Here is a 21,013-nt window from a genome sequence, read left to right on the forward strand (position 1 = left end):
AAAAGGATAATACCAAACAAGGCAAAATAAATAGTTTTTAAAGGTGAAATGTAGAGGAAACATAAAAAGTAGTTAAAAATGCCCAATTAAACAATTTTTTTAAAAATAACGCAATAGTTACTTTTCAAGTAATTAATTACTTTTAGTATCTAGTAACTCAGTTACTAACTCAGTTACTTTTTTTTGAAGAAGTAACTAGTAACTATAATTAATTACTTTTTCAAAGTAACTTGCCCAACACTGGTAGTAGTATAGTGTATTTTGTGGAATTTACACCATTTTTAATAAACTATTTAAATGGGACTGCAACGCTTGGTGTTCTTCGGGACATGAACGCACCTTCAGTGTGTTGGTCCTCCAGTATCCCACAATGCACCGCTGTCGTGTGCGGTGTCCACGTCAAACTTGACACCCTTCGCTACGGTCGAGTCGATAATGGCTGCAGTCGAGGTGGCACTTTTGGGTCGCTGTGGTGTTTAGACTTGCCATAAAAACCGCTGAATATTCCTCTCAGGCTGACCGCAGACGACACAGACTCCAACATAAAGTCGTCATCTCAGGTATTAGCTGTCAGACTTCGATATTATGTCCGCCGGTCTTCAGGAACTACTTCGTGTGGACGACCAGCTGTCATTAGCCGGGTTCTGTGCTTGCTAAATGAGCTTCTGTCGGTTTGGAAAGCGACTTTGTCACGCAGGAAAGAAATTGGATTTTAGAATTTACGGGTCCCCCGTGGCTGAGAGTCTCCAGCTGAGCTTGATGAGCGAGCTAGCTGTATTATCTTTCGAGTCTACGCTAGGCTAGCTCCCCTGTTCTCCTCGGCCCTGCTTTGTTTTTGTTTGGTTTTTGTCTCCCCCGAAGATGTCATCGTGGTTGGGGGGAATCGGCTCCGGCCTCGGCCAGTCTCTGGGCCAGGTTAGCGGGAGTCTCTCATCTTTCACCGGGCAGATATCGAACTTTACCAAAGACATGCTGCTGGAGGGTGTAGAAGAAGTAGGAGGTAAGTTTGTTTGTGTTCCTGGTTTGATCCGTGCGATGTCCACATCACCTTTAGAGCACACCTGAGTGAGGCTTTTTCTACACGTGTAGGGACATGATTTTCAGTTTTGGTATAAGTCCTATAATCTCACTCTAATAAACTGCTACTAAAGCTCATAAACGTCCAAAAGTAATCCCTCAAAAGTTTTGACTTGAAGCCATTAAAGTGAAGTAGACACCAGAATAGCTTTAATATAAAATTTATATCTTTCTGTAAATTGGCGTTAACTTAGAGTTAACTTACTGGCATCGAGAAGCAGGGCCACCTGCCATGATATAAACAGGCAGAAACTGCCAGTTCCAAATTTTTCCGTACAATTAAAACCTGTGCTATCTGATACAACAGTCATAGGTTCAAGAGCATCTTCAGTGTTCAGTTTTGTGTTAAAAGATGGATTTATTTAACCTTATGGTTATATTGAAGTAACTGGTTATATTGCAGTGCATTTTCTAATTTTCAGATGTGACAGAAAGAGCAGAAACGCATAAATTGCTTGTTTTGCCTGACCCACACAAGATAATACTTGCCGAAATAGACATATTCATCACAAAGAAAATCTGAACTTTTTGGTGGCCCCTCAGCTCGGAATTATACTTTCACTGAGCATTTTGGATATGACACAACGGATAACAGACACAACTAACTTTTGTTGAAAGAAATTCAGAAAATAATATAGTACTGCACCGTGCTTATACAAACATTTATATCAGGATCAGAAACAAGTCGCACACCATCACAAACTTCAACTTGAAGTTGAATCATCTTCTTTGTATAAAGATTTAAACTTAACTGACATCATGATTACAGTAGCGCTGTTGTGTGAAAGTCTGTCATTTTCAGCTTAGTTTTGCTATAAATTGTCAAATCAGTGTGTAAATGTAGTTTACTTAGGTGCTTGGAATTAATCTCAAATGAGATATAGGCCATTTCCAGTAAATAATAACATTAGTGCTCTACAGCAGCACATAATATAGACAGTGAAATACCTAGCTATGTATTAAACAGGGATGCATACCTTTCAAAATGGTGATTGATTCAAAATGCAGGATAAAATATAAACAAATTGGTTTATTAAAAGTTCTGAAAGTTTATTAAGAGTTCTGAAAATTTTGAATTCAGTATCAAGCACAATATACAATGCAATTCAAAAGTTACAATTTAAAAAGGCCTCTCATACAAGTCTTTAGAAGTTCAATAAGTACCAAGCATTTCTGTATTCTTGTGTATTTACAGTAAAATATCTACGTATCTAATTAGACACCTGTGACTGTGAGTCCTCATTAGATGTAAAAAATCCCAACAAACACCCCCACCCCAAAACAATCCATGCTGTGCTGTATGTAATTATAGTTATGTGCTATTAGTCTATCAAAGTTAAACAACTTTTTTGATCTTAAAAGGAGCTCCTCTGTTTGGCACTGAATGAGTGGGACAGCTAGTACGATAACAGTGTTTGAGTTTTACATCCATTAGCAGTGAACTAAAAGTTCCAAAAGTTTCGAAATTGTTGAAGGACTGAAAACGCCGCTGTGACTTACGGTGTAGGTTTTAGAGCATACTTGCATACCCACACCACCACAGCACTATATTTAAGTTTGAGCTTCTGACAGATATGTGTTGACTGAAAGAACTCTTAGTTCCTGAAAAAATACAATTTTCCTTTTGTGTTTATTACAGTCAAAATTTTCTCAATGGTACATTAAAGTCAGTAATATCTGAATTTAAAAATAATAATTCAGTTGTAAACTGACAGATAAATTCCAGGTGAGAGCAGCTGAATATGGACACATGGATCGGAGAAACACAGCAGAGTTTACTTATTGTAACACAAAAGTCTGTACCAGTGATTTTGGTGTGGTGCAGTTAAAAAGGTGTCTCGTTTCAAACTGACTGTTGCCTGATTAGACTGATGGCTATTGTGCAGCATAATCTGCTATCAGAACATGGTCAGACTATCTTCAGTATTCAAGAACTAACTGTAAAATAGATTCAGCTCTTTGTTTTAGAATCCTAAAGTGGATTTTTCCCTCTTATGCATTATGTTATTTTCCTGTTACGCTACTAGATTATTCAGCTTTAGCACTGGTTATTTATATTCCATGTAGACACATTCTTGTATGTTGAAACACATTAATTCCCCATCAGCCTTTGATTTGATCAACTTGAAATGTTTTTTTTATTTATTAATTTTTTTTACAAATGCATGTTACCAAATATGCGACTCGATTAACCTCTGAGGCTATCTGCGAAGTAAAAGCTCCAACTCTGAGTTCATTTAGGTGCAAACATGGGCCCTCTTTTTCATTGTCAGCTGAGGTTTAGCAGCATATCGTCAACACTGATAGAGAGGCGTTGTTTGATTTCTGGAATTGCTCATATTTGGGTGTTCATATCTAGTTTTTGAACTCATCATCACTTCACTAAATTGCTTTGTTGTTTACACCAAGACTTAAACTGTAGTCGGTGTTTAACAATTTTCCTGTCAGGGTGTTGTTTTGAACTCATCAGTCGCTAGATATGAAAAAGGGAGCAGAGAGTCTGATTTATTTATTTATTTTTTTTACACTACTGCATAATATGAAAATACTGATTGCTGATTCGCCAGTTTTGGGCATAGTACTAAAATGCAGTTATTGTAGAGATTGGATTAGAAGAGCCCCATCAACCTTACCCACTTAAACCCTGAAGTGTCATCCTACTAAAGCAAACAGTGATGAATGATAAAACACTGACAGAAAGAGAACTTTGGCCACAGATATCCAACTCACAGCTGCAGACAAAAACAAGAAGTGTGAATTGTTATCACTGCAGGAGGGACTAAGTAAACTTTTATTGCTGGATCTTTAACTGAGGCTTGGTGTGAATGTTATGTGTTGGCTGAGATTCCTTCAGCTGTTAGATCACATAACTCAGACAAGATGGCGAGGAATGTTCAGCCTGCTCAGCCAAGCGTGTTTGTTTATCATGTGAGCAAGGTTAGGCTCCAGTTAGAATCACTTAAATGTGCTACATATACCATGATGGATAAAGCAGAAAAGCCCCTCTCAATACAAAAAAAAGTAATGCACAAGTGTGTTTTTACTGTGTTTATTGTAGTTGTATCATTCAAATGATGCAACAGATTTAAATCATGTGCTGCGTGATTTTTACATTGAGTCATGAATAATTTTGGAACTGCTACTTTTTTAAATGTTTTTTTTCCCCACATGCAACTACAGATGCTGCCACGGAACTGCAGGTTTCCAATTCGAAGTTGGCTGAAGTCGAGTCTGCTTTTGGTGCTCAGAAATCTGAGGTTAGTCTTTTCACTCTGCAATACTATAAACCTTTCTGGCCACTTTCATAGCAGGAAATGTGAAACTAATATCATTAACTGTGGGTTTGTTGTTTGGTTTGTCTGTTTTGCTCATACCCCAAGTCATCAAACTTCCATAATTATAGCTGAACTTTATCAGTACTATCGAACTATGTTTTAAAGATGGCAATAGGTCCTTCCTTAATGAATAAAAGTAGCAGCATTCTGTATTTTGTCTTCCTGCCAATTAAGATAAATAAGCCAACAGTGAATTTGACCTAGTAGCATGCACTGTCTCTAGGCTTCATATTGCTTATTCCTCTGTGACATTGAGCTCCCACAAAACTATTAAAAACACATTAGGGAAAAACATTGTTTGTATGCTTCTTTCTTACCATGAATCAAGCTATAGTTGACTTTGAGTCCCTCACACACTATCCTGCTGCTTTCACTACTCTTCCAAATGCATTGTAATCTGTGGCTAAATATAGCCCTGGGCAAATGTGCTACATTAGATCTTCCTTTTTGAGTAACAGTTGCTCAAAGCTACAGCTGTTCCCATCTGTTTTGTGGCCAGTATTTAACCCTATAAAAGCAAAAGGCTATGTACTCTGTGATGTGCTTTTTATGGTCACAAACAGATTTAAGTCTCTGGAAGGATTAAATTAGCTTGGAGCTCAGTGCGACTGAAAACAGTAGACAGAAAAGTTTTAAATAGACAGAAATGGGTTAATATTGTTGGTTTAGTTTTGGCAAAAATGCAGTATTTTAGTGTCTCTGAGATCCTATATGTCTGCCTTGTAGTTGACTGTGATCCCTGTAAAAGTTGTAAATACATTCTAATTTTCTGAATGTTTCTGTATTTCAGTCTTTACTCCTTGATATGTCTTTGTTGCAGCATGAGAGATTGCGAAAGCTTCATGCAGAGCTTGAGGAGAAGCTGGAGGCAGCGGAGATCCAAATCAAGCGTCAGTCTGCAGAATACAGGACCCTCCTGCAGCAGAAAGATGTATGTACATATGAATTTAACAGTGTTGGATTTAAGTGAGAAAAGATTGAAAAGTGGTTAAGACACATTATTTCAGTTTTAGATTTATTAAAAGGTTTTGTATGCACCAACATGTGAACCTTGTTTGCAGATGTGGCAATAACACTGGGAATGTATCTGCAATGGAAAGTTACTTATGAAAGGAATTTTAGCTCTAAATAGACATATATGTCTAATAATGATAATAATAATGGATTGGATTTATATAGCGCTTTTCAAGGCACCCAAAGCGCTTTACAATGCCATTATTCATTCACTCTCACATTCAAACACTGGTGGAGGCAAAATTAAGTCTAGCCTAAATCAAACTTGGCATTTGTGCTTTGTTAGACTAAGACAAACCCAGTTTCATTTGGAAGTCTTTTAGGGAAAGTCTTGTAATTTTTGTCCTTTCAGGTGGAGATCAGTCACCTGAAAGCTCGGCAGAGTGGGCTTCAAGAAGAAGTCCAGAAGCTGCAGCAATCAGCCCAGTCTGCTTCAGCTGGCCCTGCGATGTTGCCCGTAACCACTACGTCATCGTCCACTACCTCCTCTTCTGCTTCCTCTTTCCTGTCACGTCACCCAGGATCTCACCAGGGCTTCCATGGCGAAGAAATGGACCTCAGCGACGTGATCTGGTCGCAGCAAGAGATCAACAGGCTGTCGACAGAAGTCATGCGTCTGGAGTCGGAGGTAGCACACTGGCGACGAATGTCTCAGGTAAGACTGCAGAAGAATTAGATGACTATGGAACAGATGGTTTTACCATTTGAATATTTTTCTAAATAACCACATGAACACACTTTTTTTGTTTGTTTATTTTTTGTAACAGGCATCAACAGCAACAGGAGCTGGTAATGGCAACCACAGTGAGATTCTCAAGCTTCAAAGGACTATTAAGGTAAATGTTATGGTCTGTTATTGTTGTCTGTACAAATGATATTGCATTTTTCTAACTTTGCTGCTGTGGGATTTTCATTTCAGGAGCTTCGAGATGAGATGAGTCGTGAGGTGGATGAACACCAGCATGAACTTGCAGCTCTGCAGGATGCCCAGCGACAGAAGCTGGCAGATGTCACCCGGCGACACAGGCAGGAGCTGGCGGAGTACGAGGAGAGGATAGAGGAGCTGGAGGAACAGACTCAGAGTGGTCAGCTCATTTTTGGAATAACTATGGGAAGCTTGGGCCATTAGAGAGTTTATTGCAACAATGATCTGCTATGACCTAAATTCTTACAGTGTGTTAGAGCAAGGCACGTATTTAAATGCATCTGATGTAAAATAGTTGTATCTCAGTCGCACAACTCTGGTGTCGCACACAAATTAAATTGGTCCTCTTAATAATTTTCTCCAGGTGTTGGTCAGCCCACCTCTGTGTCAGACAGCTCCAAGCTGCATGAACTCCATCAAACCATACAGTCCCTGCAAGAAGCAGCGGAGCAGCGCGAGAAGCAGCTGGCCGAACTGTCTGCCAATTTGGAGGAGGCACAGAAGATACAAGCCTCACTACAGCTTGAGAAGGATGACGCTCAGCAAGAGAATACCGGGCTCCTGCAGAACTACACGCGGCTGCAGGCTTCCGTGGCCGAGCTCCAGACACGAGTACAAGAGCAGGAGGGGAAGGCTTTGCAAAAAGCCCAGCTAGACCATGAGATCCAAATGTTAAGAAATAGCTTGGAAGGTATTCATTGTGTTAAATTATGTCTTATTCATATGGATGTGTTATCTGCTTAATTAACATTCTTTATTGATGTTGCGGCTATTGCTAATTCTAATTTTTATTGTAGGAACTGTATATTGATCACATGTAGATGCAGAAAATTGTCATAGGCGTCACATTTTAAGCCATTGCTTATCTGTATATTAACTAAAATGTCCACTTTCTAGCTGCAGAAAAGGAAATAGAGAGACTGAAAAACCTGGATGAGGTAAGCATGAAGATCAGCAATGTGCACATGTTTGCATAAACTGAGTGACTCTGGCTATAAAAGCAAAAGCTGTATCTGTGTGCAAGTTTGGCTACCTCTCTTTTAATCTTGTCATCTAGTGACGTGCTGCACTGTTTCATGTGCTTATGCTGCTTTTTGTTTACACTGGATTTTCAATCCTGAACACTTTGTGATGGACTTCAGTCACATTGATTCAGCTTTCTTGTTGAAAATCATCACCGATGATAAGATTTGCGTTTCCAGCTGTGACTCAGATCAAACAGCAGTCTCAGGTGGAAAGTTTGCATTGTCTAAGCACAAAATCAACACATCAGGTCAGGAGTGCAAACAGGATCAGGCTTGCCAAATTTAAGGAGGTTGTGTACCATTCCTTTGAAAAAGAAAGAGGAGATCTAGTGCATGCAAATGTGACACCAAAGAAAGACCGACCTTCAAAAGAGTTGCACAAGACGAAGACCTAAATGGGGACAACAGATACATTTAAATGGTGTGCAGTTTTTGCTTTTAATGGCCGGAGTCACCTTCATAGGCTTCTCCAATTGATTTAATGACTTATTTTAACTTTAGGCAGAACCAAAGGAAGAAGTCGAGCATGCAGACATCTTAGAACTGAACACCATTATTGGAGCACTGAGACAAGAAAAGGAAGACTTAGAACAAGAAAAGGTTTGTTTATATTGTACATACATATTATTTTAGTCACCCGTGAACTTGTCGCATGAATTTATTTGAATTGGTTTTCTGTGTAATTGTGTCAGTTAGTGGTAAGAAGAAAAACAGTACTCAGTTAGACAACACAGTGTCGCCAAAGAAAAACAAAAGGTGGTTTTGTTGATTGGTTCCTGCCAATAATGGGTTGCGGAAAGTACTCAGCCTCTGTAAGTGAGTTTCAGATTTTCTGTCCACAGCTTAATCTGCAAGAAAGACTTAAAGTCGCAGAAGAACAACTAGTCAGCAGAAATGAAGCTGAGTCTGATTTGGAGTCATTGGATGATTTGAAGGCAGAACTGGGCAGGAGAGAAAAGACCCTGAGAGCTACTGAGGAGGAGCGGGACACGCTGATGTCTGAACTGGAGGAACTAGACCAACAAAATCAGGAAGCTACTCAGGTCTGCATGACTTTGGTGCTTTATCTCTTTGTTTATTTGTATTTCAGCAACTTATTTAGAGATGTTTGATATCAAGTGTCACATTTTAGCATCTCAGATTGTCATTTCTTGACACATTTTGGACTTTTAAATTTTTTTTACTTGATTAGAAAAACGCACAATAAACAACTCAACCTTTTCCTCAGCAGTTATATGAAGTCTGTATAGTTTACCCTGAAAAAACATCTTGTTTTGGAAAAAACAAAACAAAAACGAAAATACAGTCCAACTTGACACAACAAAGCCCAACAGTAGAGACAATATTAACAGTTTGTTTTTCTACTTTAGCATATGATCTCAGTGAAAGAGCAGCTCTCTGGACAGCTGAAAGAGGCTGAGACAGAGCTGAAAAGAATGACTGCAGAGCTCAACACATCCAATGACCAGAAAAGGGCACTTGAGCAAGAGCTGGAGACCCAAAAAGAGAAAATGAGCCAGAGTGCTTTTACTCTTAACGAACTGCATATGGGAAAACAACAGTTGGAACGGACAGTGAAAGAGCTAAAAGACAAACTGGGACACTCACAGGAGCAGAGCCGGGATGCACGCAGAGAGGTCACCGAGCTAAAGAAGACCCTGCAGGAGAAAGAGGAGCTGTTATCTGCTGCTAAAGCAAAACTTTATGAAGGAGGGGAGAGAGCAAGTGAGGCACAGGGTGCTAATGAGGCGCTAGCAGAGAAGGAGAGAGAGTTGTCAGACCTCAGGAGAGAATTGGATGAGATGAGGCGCTCTCACGAGAAGGTGATGTCTGAAGACTATGAGTTGAAGGTGGAGAACAGGAGGTTCAAGGCGGACAATGAGCAGACCTTGGGTAAAGTGGAAGAACTAACCAAGCAGCTGAAGGAAAGCCAGGGTGTTCTGAACAGGGTTGTGAGGGAGAAGGATACTCGTATTGAAGCTTTAAAACTGGAGAAATACCAGCTCGAAGGTGAATTGACGCAGGCTGAGAACAAACTAAAAGAACAGGTAAAACAGTACCAGCAGACCATCGAGGAGTTAACTCGAGCTCGATCTATGGACGCTTCTGCTTTGCAGACTGAGCATGAACGTGCCATCAAACTAAACCAGGAGAAAGACATGGAGATTGCTCAGCTGAAAAGAGATATGGAGCAGGTGGCAGCTGACCACAGAGACACCAATGAGATGCTATCAATCACAGTTGCAGGGCAGCAGCAGCTGACGGATTTGCTGCAAGAGAAAGATGTCTTTATGGACACTTTAAAACAAAATGCTGCGGATTTACAGACAGAGCTGGATAATAAGGTTTCAGTTTTCACCAAGGAAGTTGAAACGCTCAAACAGTCGCTAGATGAAAAGGATAAGCAGCTGGGAGGTATGAAGGAGGAGAACAGCCATCTGAAAGAGGAGATTGACCGCCTCAGGGATCAGCAGAGCAGACCTCAACCTCTGGCTGAGCCCAGGACTCTGGACATCATCACAGAGCTGGAGACGGAGATCACCCAACTCAAATCCTCCCGTAATGCCCTGGAAGAGGAGGTCCAGACTCTGAGGAGAACCACTGAGGAACAGCAAGCTTCTCTACTTCTCTCTCAACAGTCTCTGCAGGCTCAACAGAGCGAGATTGAACAGGCTCGTGCTCACCATCAGCAGACAACACTAAACTATGACAGACTCATCCAGGCCAGAGACGAAGAGATAACCCGCCTCCAGCAAGCTGTAGAGCAGCTTAGTGAGAGTCAGAGCAGAGCCAACTCTCCGTCTGTGCAGGGAGAGGTCATCTTGCAGGAGGAAAAGACTCAGACCCTAAATCAGGAGAATGGCAATGAGAAACATGACCTGTCTAAGGTAGATATAGAAAGACTGGTGAGGGGCATCAAGGAGAAAGAGACTGAGATCACCCAGCTTAATGAGAAGAACCTCTCACTGACGAGGCAGCTGGATCAGCTGGTGGTTTCTCGTGATGAAGTGGGAAAACTCTCACAGATGATCATGCAGAAGGACCTGGAAATTCAGGCACTTCATGCCAGAGTTTCCATGGGAGGCGGACACAGCCAGGATGTCATGTTCTTACAGCAGCAGCTACAGGCATACGCTGTGGAGAGAGAGCAAGTGATTGCCGTGCTTAACGAGAAGACCAGAGAGAACAGCCAGCTTCGGTCCGACTATCACCGCCTCATGGATATCATGGCAGGAAAGGAAGCAGCCCTGTTGAAGCTTCAGCAGGAAAATCAGCGCCTCTCTAACATGAGCGATCCCTCGGGAAGCCAGGAGATGTTCAAGGAGACCATCCAGAATCTGTCTCGAATTATTAGGGAGAAGGACATAGAGATCGATGCCTTGACCCAGAAGTGCCAAACGCTGGTGACAGTCCTGCAGTCCTCAGGAGGAGAGCCCGGTGCTGGCTCTGGAGGGGTCAGCAGCAACCAGTTTGAGGAGCTACTGCAGGAGCGGGACACACTGAAGCAGCAGGTGAAGAAGATGGAGGAGTGGAAGCAGCAGGTCATCACAACAGTCAAGAACATGCAGCACGAGTCGGCTCAGCTGCACGAGGAGCTGATCAAACTGCAGAGTCAGGTTTCTGCCGACAGCGACTGTAGCTCAAAGCTCTCAGTGGACTACGCTCGACTGGTCCAGAATTACGAGCAGAAGGAAAGGAGATTGGGAAGTCTGAGTCTGGAGCTCGCACAGGTTCAACAAACTATTACCCAGCTTAGCAGCACAAAGGATGTCCTGTTAGGTAAACTGGACAGCGTCACACAGACACCTGAAGTCACAGCCACTCAGTGTAGTGGCTCTTCTCTCAGTACTGATGCTCCAAGCCATCAGCCAGATTCCGCTGTAAAAGATGAGAAGATGCAGCAAGAAGTTGTTCAACTAAAAGCACTGTTGACTGAGAAAGAAAACACGATCAGGACTCTTCAAGAAAACAACCACAGACTCTCCAACTCCGCGTCTGCCTCAGAAAGCGAGCAGCGAAGTCAGGCAGAGGAGGCTCGACAGGTCAGAGAGAGACTGGAGGCCTTGCAGAGGTCTGTGAGGGAGAAAGACTTGCTCATCAAAAGCAAAGGAGACCAACTAGCTCAAGTAAGTGAAGCACTGCGTAACCGTGAGAATGACAACGAGGTTCTGAAGCAGGCGGTGACCAACCTCAAAGAGCGTGCGCTCATTCTTGAGATGGACGTGAAGAAGCTAAAGGAGGAGAATGAGCTGGTTGCTGCACGCTCTCGAGAGAAAGAGTCAGAGTTTAGAGCTCTGCAGGAAACTAACATGCAGGTTTCCCTCCTGCTGCGAGAGAAGGAGTTTGAACTGAGCGCGATGAGCGAGAAGGCTGCCACTGTGGAGAAACTGCTCAAAGACAAAGAGCAGGTCAGTAACTTTTTTTTTGTGTAGTTGAATTTATACTGACGCATTTTAGTAATGAAATGTATCCATCAGCGTCATTTTAGACAGGAAACTTTGTCATTTATTCTTTCAAAATTTGTTTATGAGTTACTGTTTATTGCTCTCTTGTAGGGTAAATCTGGTGAGCTGAATCAGCTCCTGAACGAAGTGAAGTCCATGCAGGACAAAGCTGTGGCATTTCAGCAGGAGAGGGATCAGGTGATGATGGCACTCAAGCAGAAGCAAATGGAGACTGCGGCATTACAGTCTGAGGTAAGAGAACAATATTCACCCATTGCCCTTAATTTTACTTGTGGTGGTATTGTAACTTCATATGGAACCCACCACATTACTAAGTTTAATTATCAGGCATCATTATACATGCTCTGTTTTCATTCATTAAATACTCAGACTATTGCAGTATAGAATCTCTGCTTCATCATGTCGCTCAACCATTGTGTATATATACCTTATAACTGTATAGTCAAGTAAATACTTAGTCTGTTGATAATAACACATGGCTGCTTCAAATTAAATGGCACTCTGCTGAAGCTACCTTTTTTGTTTTTGTTTGTTTGATTGTTTACAGCTCCAACATGTGAGAGACAAAGAGCACCGCCTAAACTTGGAGCTTGAGCGGTTGCGTAATCACCTGTTGGAGATTGAAGATTCATACACGAGAGAAGCCCTCGCTGCAGAGGACAGAGAGACAGAGCTGCGCAGGAAGGTGGCTCTGCTGGATGAGAGACTGACGACATCCTCAAGTGCTGTGGAGAGTGCCAGGTTAGCATAAAACTAATGTGTGTTTTAAAAGGTTTGATTAAAGACTGATAAAATCACCAGGAACTCTTCGTTATTTACTGTAATTAGTTCAGGTATTTTCTTTATGTATATTGCACTTTGTTCTCATTGACAAGGAAGTGGAAATGCATAGAAATAACACATCTACAGTAGGCTTTCCTCACCCTTGACCTTTTTACATAACATGTTTAAACCTGGTAGGATCAAATTTTTTTTTTTTTGTCAAACTAAAAAGTTGTTTGACCCACTAGTTGACAGCTAATTATTTACTGATTATAAAACTGTTACTTTCACTTGGATCCAACATTGCTGTTTGTGTCATTCTTTTTGTGTTTCTACTTACCCGTCCTCTCTCTTCCAGCCAACAGGCCAGCATGCAGGTAGAGTCTCTGCAGGAGCAGTTAATTGGGGTGGTGAAGCAGAGAGACGATGCGCTGGCCCAACTCAGAACCTCTCAGGAACAAGTCAACCAGTATGCAGTGTCACTCTCCAACCTGCAGATGGTGCTAGAGCAATTCCAACAAGGCAAGTTTGAGGGCTTCAAAGAGATCTTTGCTGTTTAGACCAGACTCGAGCAGGATAAGTGTGTCTGTTATCCTGGAATATTTAAAACTGTGTTTTCCTCATAGCACTTTACAGTTGGTGTACCCGGCAATGCCTTTTTTGATTACTTTTAGTAATACTTTTATCGGCATTTCTCCGACAGAAGAGAAAGCCATGTACTCGGCAGAACTTGAGAAGCACAAGAAGGAGAAAGAGGAGTGGAAAAGAAAAGCTCTGAAACTGGAGGACCAAGCTTCTGCTCTCCAGGTAAACCAGCAACCAATCACCTGTCAGAGAATCATATCTGTGATTAGCATCAGTAGCGCTATTTTTTTTCTTCTTTTTTTAAGTTGCTAGATATCAGAATTTCATATAATCCTTTGAAGACGGTGGATGTCACACTTTAATAAAAATCAGTAAGACAAACGTTATGTAACGCTGTAACTTTCTCTGTCAGATAAACCTGGATGAAGCCAACGCTGCTCTAGATTCAGCATCTCGTCTCACGGATCAGCTCGATCTGAAGGAGGAACAAATTGAGGAGCTGAAAAAACAAGGTGAGCTTCAGCCAAGCACTTTCACCTATTGACTTAAACATGTCTTTATTTTTTTATTTTATTTTATTTTTTAAAATCTCAACTATAAATGTTGTGTTAATGGTGTCTTTATCAGACTGTATAAAGCTCAGCTTTCCAGTTTTACTGAAAAATGTGAGGTTGCAATAAAACGGCTGTCGGTTTAAAGATCACAGCAATTTCTAAAGATCGTGTGGAAGGCATCTACCTGCCAGCCTTTGAAGAAACACTTACCTCCCTTGCATAAGCCAAGAAAAGGACCAAATGAGTGAAACTGTAATTCTCTGACGTGGGAAGCCATTCTTTGTTTCACACTCTGCAGCAGATTTCATTCCTATCAGATATGACCATTACGTCACAGCAAATTCTCAGACTGTTGTTTTTTTCCTTACTGCTCTCTGGCTGTTCAGACTTTGTCCAGACCTGATACGAGGCGCTATATTTTCTTTACAAATCAGTCACCTATATGAAAATTTACATTGTGTCTAAAAATAGTTGATTAACTTTGAGAACGCACTGAACAGTCTAGCTTCGGTATGTCTGTGGAGCATTGCTCTGTCATTTGAACCACAGATTAACATATCTGAGATTCAGAAAATAGCCTGAAATCTTTGTAAATCCAGATCTTTTTGCAACACTAACAGTTTGTTGAAAGTTTTTCTGACTCATTTAAGACTTTGCCAAACATTTTTTTTTCCACTGTATTTTCCACCTTAGCCAGAAAACATACACATTTTTATTTTTTGTTGTTGTTGTGTTATCCTAATTTCCTACAAAATAGTACAATTTATTGCTTGTCGTTTACCATTTGTCATTACATCTGTTGATAAACGGGAGAGAAAAATGTATTTGTGCAGTCGTTGTTATATTTTTAATCAAGAAGGATTAGAGTAGTCTGTAACTTGTGTCACTGTGGTTTCACTGCAGATGTTGAAGCACAAGAGGCACAAAGTGGCCCATGTGCAGTAGAGGCCTGAACATTACTGTTAAAGTTGTCACTCTGTTTGTGTCCATGCTGCAGTGGATGTGAGGCAGGAGATGCTGGAAGAGGCACAGAGGAAACTCATGAACCTTTTGAACAGCACAGAGGGTAAAATAGACAAGTAAGTTTCAAGTACATTTCTGTTAAATATTAGTTCCAGTTTATTTAGATTATGATCACATTTTTCCATTGTTTTTAATGGATTATTCTAAAATCCTCAGGTAGATTTCCCACTTTCAAGTTCTCATTTTTTTAACTGTGAAATTGAGAGGATCAAGCTTATGATTGAAGCAGTTTGTTCCCATTTAGGGACAACCAGGTGAATCAAACTAAACTTTTTCTGTTAAACTGAAGTGATTGAATTCTTTTTTTTTTTTTTATAGCTTGAAAAGAATACTTTCCATCTTTAGCAACATAAATCCCTCCAAATTGTACTAAGTTCACGGAAACTGGATTATTTTAGAGATACGTGGTCTTTAAAGAATTGCAGCAATTATGGAAAAGAAATGTACCCTTCTAGCCAGTATAGTGTTTAGTGCTATAAATAAGCTTTGATGAAGATGGATGCATTTTGAATTTAGGTATTGTTCATGCAGCTGCATAAAAATGGATCATAGCCACATCTTTGGGGTTTTTTGTTGTTTTTTTTAAAACCTTGAATTACATCATCAGTCAGCGTTGTTGCCCATGTTGTTCTTTCTGCAGGGTCCTGATGCGTAACTTGTTCTTAGGATACTTCCACACGCCCAAAACCAAGCGTGCCGATGTGCTGAAGCTCATGGGAAGTGTCTTGGGTCTAAACCGAGAAGATGTTGAAAAGGTGAGAGATTTCTGGACTGACAATAATCATTTTGTTTCATAGATTTTTTTGCAAAAAGTCCAATTACCTAAAAGGTTAGTAAGCATTGTTGATAAAGAAGTGACACCAATGCGACAGCGTCTGTCCGGTAGCAGCTGGTTTGCTTCTCTTAGAACTCCGTTGAATTAGTAGAAAACCAAAAAATGAAAGTCTGTTGAATTAAAAATAAAACTCACTCTTTAACATCCTTATGCTTCCTGCAGTAATCACTAAAAGGTTTTGAATGTTGGTTATTTGCCAAATTAATTAAGTGTTTAAAGATTTATACGTGCAAAATTCTCGACCCACCCTTCATCATTTCATATTTTCCTTCCAATGAGTCAGTTTGTTGTAATTATTTTAAAATGCTCTTGGGCAATAATTCTCCAGTAATCTAAAGGCCTTTCAAAGTTTTTCTTTGGACATCAGCTGCCTTTTTTTTTTTCCTTCAATCATTTTTAGTCCTTCTTTCTGAACATTTTCAGAGGAATGTATGTGTGTGTGTTTGTTTGTTTAGCCACTTCACACTGACCTATGAACCATTATAGCATTATAAGGCACCTAATTCAAGGGATGAACTAGTTTTGTCTACACATTACAGGCAATTGAACAAAACACAGTGTCTTTAGACATTTTGTTACTAGCAGTATTTGAAAGTCATGTCTTTAAGAAATGGGAAAAGAAATCGAGCAAAGGCCTGACACATGACACATGGCTCTTTTGTTGATCCGTCTACATCAGATTGGCCTCTTGTCTACTGTGGGTTCCCAAACACTCACACATGGACTCATCTTTTCACTATTATTATTATATTTACACTTTACACTCCAGCGAGGTGTGTTTCACTCTTATGTGCATTCATAGAATCATCAGCTAGCTGCTGTCTGTACTTACATGAGTGTCCATGCCTAACATGCTACTGCATAAATAGATGAGGTTGATTAAAAGATGGGCGACAGCTGTGCCACTCAGCTTTTCCTTAACACTGAACCTCTGAACCTTCCTCTCCACATCTCCTCCTGCAGCCGAGCCAAAACCACACCCGCCACCACAGTCTCAGTGGAAATGTGAATGTCAAGAATTCATTTTTTAAGGAAGGGAAAGGGGGAGAAAAGGATGAGGTTTGCCAAATTACACAAGAATTGGACTGAAAATCAGTAACAACAGGTCTTACGGAGGGATGAAATTTGATTTTTTTGGCTCAGTGATCAACAATAAGTACAGAGAAGGTCAGAAGAGCGGAACAACAGTGAGTGTCCGCAGCCATCTGTAAAACACAGTGGAGGCTCTGTCATGGTTTGGGGCTGCGTTTCAGGCAGTGCTGTCGGGGATCTTGTCACAATTGATGAAATAATGATAACAGGAAAGTTACATATGCAAAGTCCTGCAGGCTTGAGTTTGTGAGCATCTCCTTCCACGTGGGATGATGGGACTCCCAGACAGCACTTACAGAGGGAGACGAATGTAGCAGTAGGAAAAATAAAAGGAGAATTTCTGCCTTCTGTACTCCCTCTTCCATCAGTATTTTAAAAAGATTCTCCAGCGACACCTTTTTCTGTAGAAGAAACTCCAGCAAGTTGAGTTTAAAATGAGTCAAATATTAATTGCACCTGTGTAGTATTTTTAAATGTTCCACCGTTAACGCTGCGTTGGCACACTTTTGGCAAAAACATTTACTTATGTCAGTTTCACAAAATGTTACATTTATGTCAGGCTGATCAATATTAGTTTAGTTCAGTGGCTGATTCCATTATTTGCGTTCTCCGTCACAGGTCACACTGACACTCTGTCAACAGGCCTTTTTTAAATTTTTGACAGGATGGATTGGGTAATGATGTCCTTCAGATATCATTCAGTCAACTACAAAGTTGTCCAACAGTTTCTTTTGACTCCAGCAGTCCCTGAAAATCCTCTCGGAGCTCAGCCCTGGGAAAAAAAAGCATTTTCTTGTCCAGATCTTGGAGTACTCTGGCGGGATTCCCACAGGGCTCCCGCCAGAGTACTCCAAGTATATTATCCAACCCTCCTAAAAGAAAACAGATACAGAGTGAGGGGCAATGCGATTACAACTCCTCAGAAAAGCCATTTTATTGTGTTGGAAATCATTCTGCTTTTTTTCCTCATCCCTTCTTCATTTCCTGTTAATGCTATTTAAATTTTCCACTCAACTCGTGTTTATGGGAGCCAAGTGTCCCACAAAACCAGGCAAGTTTTCAGAATCTGTCTCTGTAGAGAAGCTAACCCCCTTTCTTGTCCCCTTTTTAAGTCTTATGCTGTCATCCATACAGTCTATATGGGTTCTGTCCAGTTAAATCCTGCCAGAGAACTGATGATTCTGATTAGGTAGGACTGTGTGACAGTGAGTAAAGCTTCTTCTACAAAGTGTGGATTTGGAGTGAGTGACAGGGGGGTAACTTTCCAGAAAGTTTTGGCAAGCGCTGAAAGGAAAAAAAACCTTTGTGACAAAAGAAAATCCCAAAAAGTACCCTGAATCATCAGTGTCACCTTTTCTTTGCCAGCACTGTTCATCCTTGTGCAAATCGGTGTATTTGTTCTAAATATCCCAAATATTTATCTGCACTTCTCCTACCTGCAGATGCTGGAGGAGGACAGGGGCCACGGTGTTACTGGATGGGTATCAAACTGGTTGGGAGGCAGAGGAGCACAAAGTGTCCCAAACACTCCACAGAGACCCACCAGTGGCCAAGGGCTCAACTCTGTAAGACATGATTCACAGTTCTCACTGTATATATTTTGCCCTGAAGAATAGAACCCAGCCCAGCAGTTCCTTAAAGTGTCTTTCATCACCATGCAGTGTAGCACTGACACAGGATTCATTAAAGAGAAATACTGACAAGCATTCTGTACTTAATAGCCACAATTACAATTAGTCTCAAACAAAATCAATAAATAACTAAAAGTCATAATTCTGACAGAAGACCACACATGAACCCACAAACCCCCAGTCCTACTATTTTTTTACATGACTTTTTAGTTGTTATTTTAAACAGAAAACAGTCCGCAGACTTGATCCAAGGTCTTAACTTCTAAAATGTCCTCAAAATGTATAGAACGTGCAGTGGTAGAGTACACAAACGAGAAAACGTTCCTCCACGACCATGGTGCCACATATGACATATAACAGACAATCAACACAGGACTACATAAAGTGCAATGTGCAAAAATTGCAAAAAACAAAGACGGTACAACACCAGACAGAACAGAATGATATAGAAATGTGCAAAAGGCTGAGATGATGGCAACAATTTAAAACCCTTTACAACACAAAACTGCTTTTTAGCAAAATAAATGCTTTTTTAATATTAGTGCTTGTGAAGAATCCACATTTAAGTATATGAGAATAAGTTTTGGGGTTTTTTTTTGAAAATTTCATCTTATTTTTTACCAGGATGCTACTGTGATGCTAGGTCTTTACTTTGGTTTTCAGGAAGAATTTCCCCATTTGGCTCAGTAAAATATTTCATTCACTCACTGTCATGTTCCTTGTTGTTGCAGTCCTTCTCAGAGATGTTTGTGAAATTTCTGGAGATGGAGTCGACTCCTTCTCTGCCTGCACCAAAGCTTCCGGTTCATGACATCAAGCCTCTGAGCGCCCCACCTGCGGGAAGAACCAGCAGCGGCACTTCCAGCATGGCCGCAGGTAAATGGCCCACTTAAAAGAAAAACACTTGCTTCTCATTTCCTTTCACGCATCCAGCTTTATTTAAATTTAAGCCTCTATCTTCTCAGGGGCTCCAGTTTCCCTGAAGCGAGTCGGTGATTCCAATCCGTTCCTGGCCCCTCGTTCTGCAGCGGTGCCTCTGCTGGCTGGTTCCGGCTCTGGGGGCCCAGGAGGCCACCTGCTGATGAAGCCCATCTCTGACACCCTGCCCACCTTCACTCCTGTGCCAGTCTCAGCTGAGGCCAGCGGTGGAGCCGTGCTCAAAGACTTGTTAAAGCAGTGATCGGCCCTGTGAGGAGTGCAACACAGATGTCTTAATTTAGCCAACACAAGTTTTACACTACAAAGACTGAGATTTTGGAGCAGATCTGCTTCTTTTTGCTGCTTTCTTTACTTTCTGCAAAAATAAATGAGCAGAGCGTTCACAAAGGCTTAATGTCACCATTTCGGGGAGATGATTAAAACGAAGTTATTAGTTCTTTGGGGTTTTTTTAGATTCTGTTTCACTTGCAATTACTGTTCTATGCAACAGACTCTCCCTTTACACACCAGTGAAAGTGTTTCCCACTCAGAATTATTGATAAGTGATCAATGGTGAGACTCTACCTTCAAAAACGATGCAGGATCGGAGCGTTTTAAAGTTTTGAGTCATTCAGAGTGAGAGTTTTCAAAGATCTGGTCATCTGAGTTACATTATGATTTTTATTTATCGCACCACATCTGAACACAAGTGACCTTTTTCAGCTCCGTCTGCGCAGTACAATACAAGTGGGCTGAATCTAGTCATCACCTCTGTTAGCAAGAGGAAGCACGTCCTTCACAGGACAACTTTTTATTTGTTGAATACTTTTATTTTTCTTTTCAACAATGCAGTGAGCTGTTTCTTATCCAGGACTCGCCTGAAACACTCTGGCAGCAGCAGCCTGCATAGAGATTTATGTGGTTTCAGTACATCTGTTAAAACCATAAAGACATTTCTGCAGAAATCTTGTCTTTTCCAGACGGCTAGACTGTGATATGCAATAAGCGTTGTAATTATGGCTATAACTGCTGACTGCGGTTGATCGGAAGCTTGAGACTGCTCTTATGTTTAAGTACAGTACTATTATATAGTTATATATATGTGTAAAAATGGGTGGTGTTATTTTGTTTTCTATTTATAGGCACTGAGGATGTTGTGGAAGTAAAAAGTGCCTGTCTTTTTTCCTAATTTCATAGTTGTATAATCAGGATTGTAAAAAATAATATAAAAAAATATATTTACAAAATTGCACATTTAGAAGGACCACAGTAGCGGAAGCTGCTCTACATTTTTGTATAGACATCAATCAGCTGCTGCAGAAGGAATGTTACAGGGCTTCTCCAGGTGTAATGATTAAATGTACAAACTGTAAATCCTCCTTAAAAAGAATTTTTGTAGATGTAAAATCTGAAACACTTGGGCGTCTAAAAGGAGTTGGGTTGCCTCAGACTTTGATGAGCTTTACTTAAGTTTAGTACCCGTGAATTAATTGGAATTTTAACATCAAATAAAGGTACCACTGCTGACCCCATGTTTGTGTGCATCTTGTTATTTTTACCGTTTTTTTTTTTTTTGTTTGTTTTTTTTTTTTAATCATTTTAACGCCAGATTTTAGGCATCTGAACCACATGTGGCTGCTACAGCGCGGACAGAGTACGTTTCCTGCGCCATGTGCAGTGTCATTCAACTCGGGGAAGGGGGTGAGGGGGTGGGCTGGGCTGTTTATATCTTTGGAAAACAGACACTTTGTGTGTAAGCTTTATGCTTTTC

The 21,013-nt window shown here is 40.7% G+C and overlaps 1 protein-coding gene across 1 annotated transcript; it reads left to right on the forward strand.

Annotated features, from left to right (window-relative positions):
* The first annotated feature begins 388 nt into the window (after positions 1-388).
* trip11 (thyroid hormone receptor interactor 11) lies at positions 389-20,768 on the forward strand. The gene is made up of 21 exons (XM_087832734.1): positions 389-1,000; positions 4,258-4,334; positions 5,233-5,343; positions 5,779-6,081; positions 6,194-6,262; positions 6,346-6,511; positions 6,716-7,042; positions 7,249-7,289; positions 7,878-7,976; positions 8,219-8,419; positions 8,747-11,785; positions 11,933-12,073; positions 12,390-12,583; positions 12,963-13,126; positions 13,308-13,411; positions 13,602-13,701; positions 14,741-14,822; positions 15,407-15,521; positions 18,136-18,258; positions 19,056-19,200; positions 19,290-20,768. Exons 1-21 carry the CDS (start codon positions 862-864, stop codon positions 19,502-19,504), a joined length of 5,955 nt encoding a protein of 1,984 aa, XP_087688860.1. The 5' UTR covers positions 389-861; the 3' UTR covers positions 19,505-20,768.
* Positions 20,769-21,013: the final 245 nt, after the last annotated feature.

Source organism: Neolamprologus brichardi, chromosome 19 (assembly GCF_056152115.1).
Source record: "Neolamprologus brichardi isolate AB-2024 chromosome 19, ASM5615211v1, whole genome shotgun sequence".
In the NCBI taxonomy this organism is placed as follows: Eukaryota; Metazoa; Chordata; class Actinopteri; order Cichliformes; family Cichlidae; genus Neolamprologus; species Neolamprologus brichardi.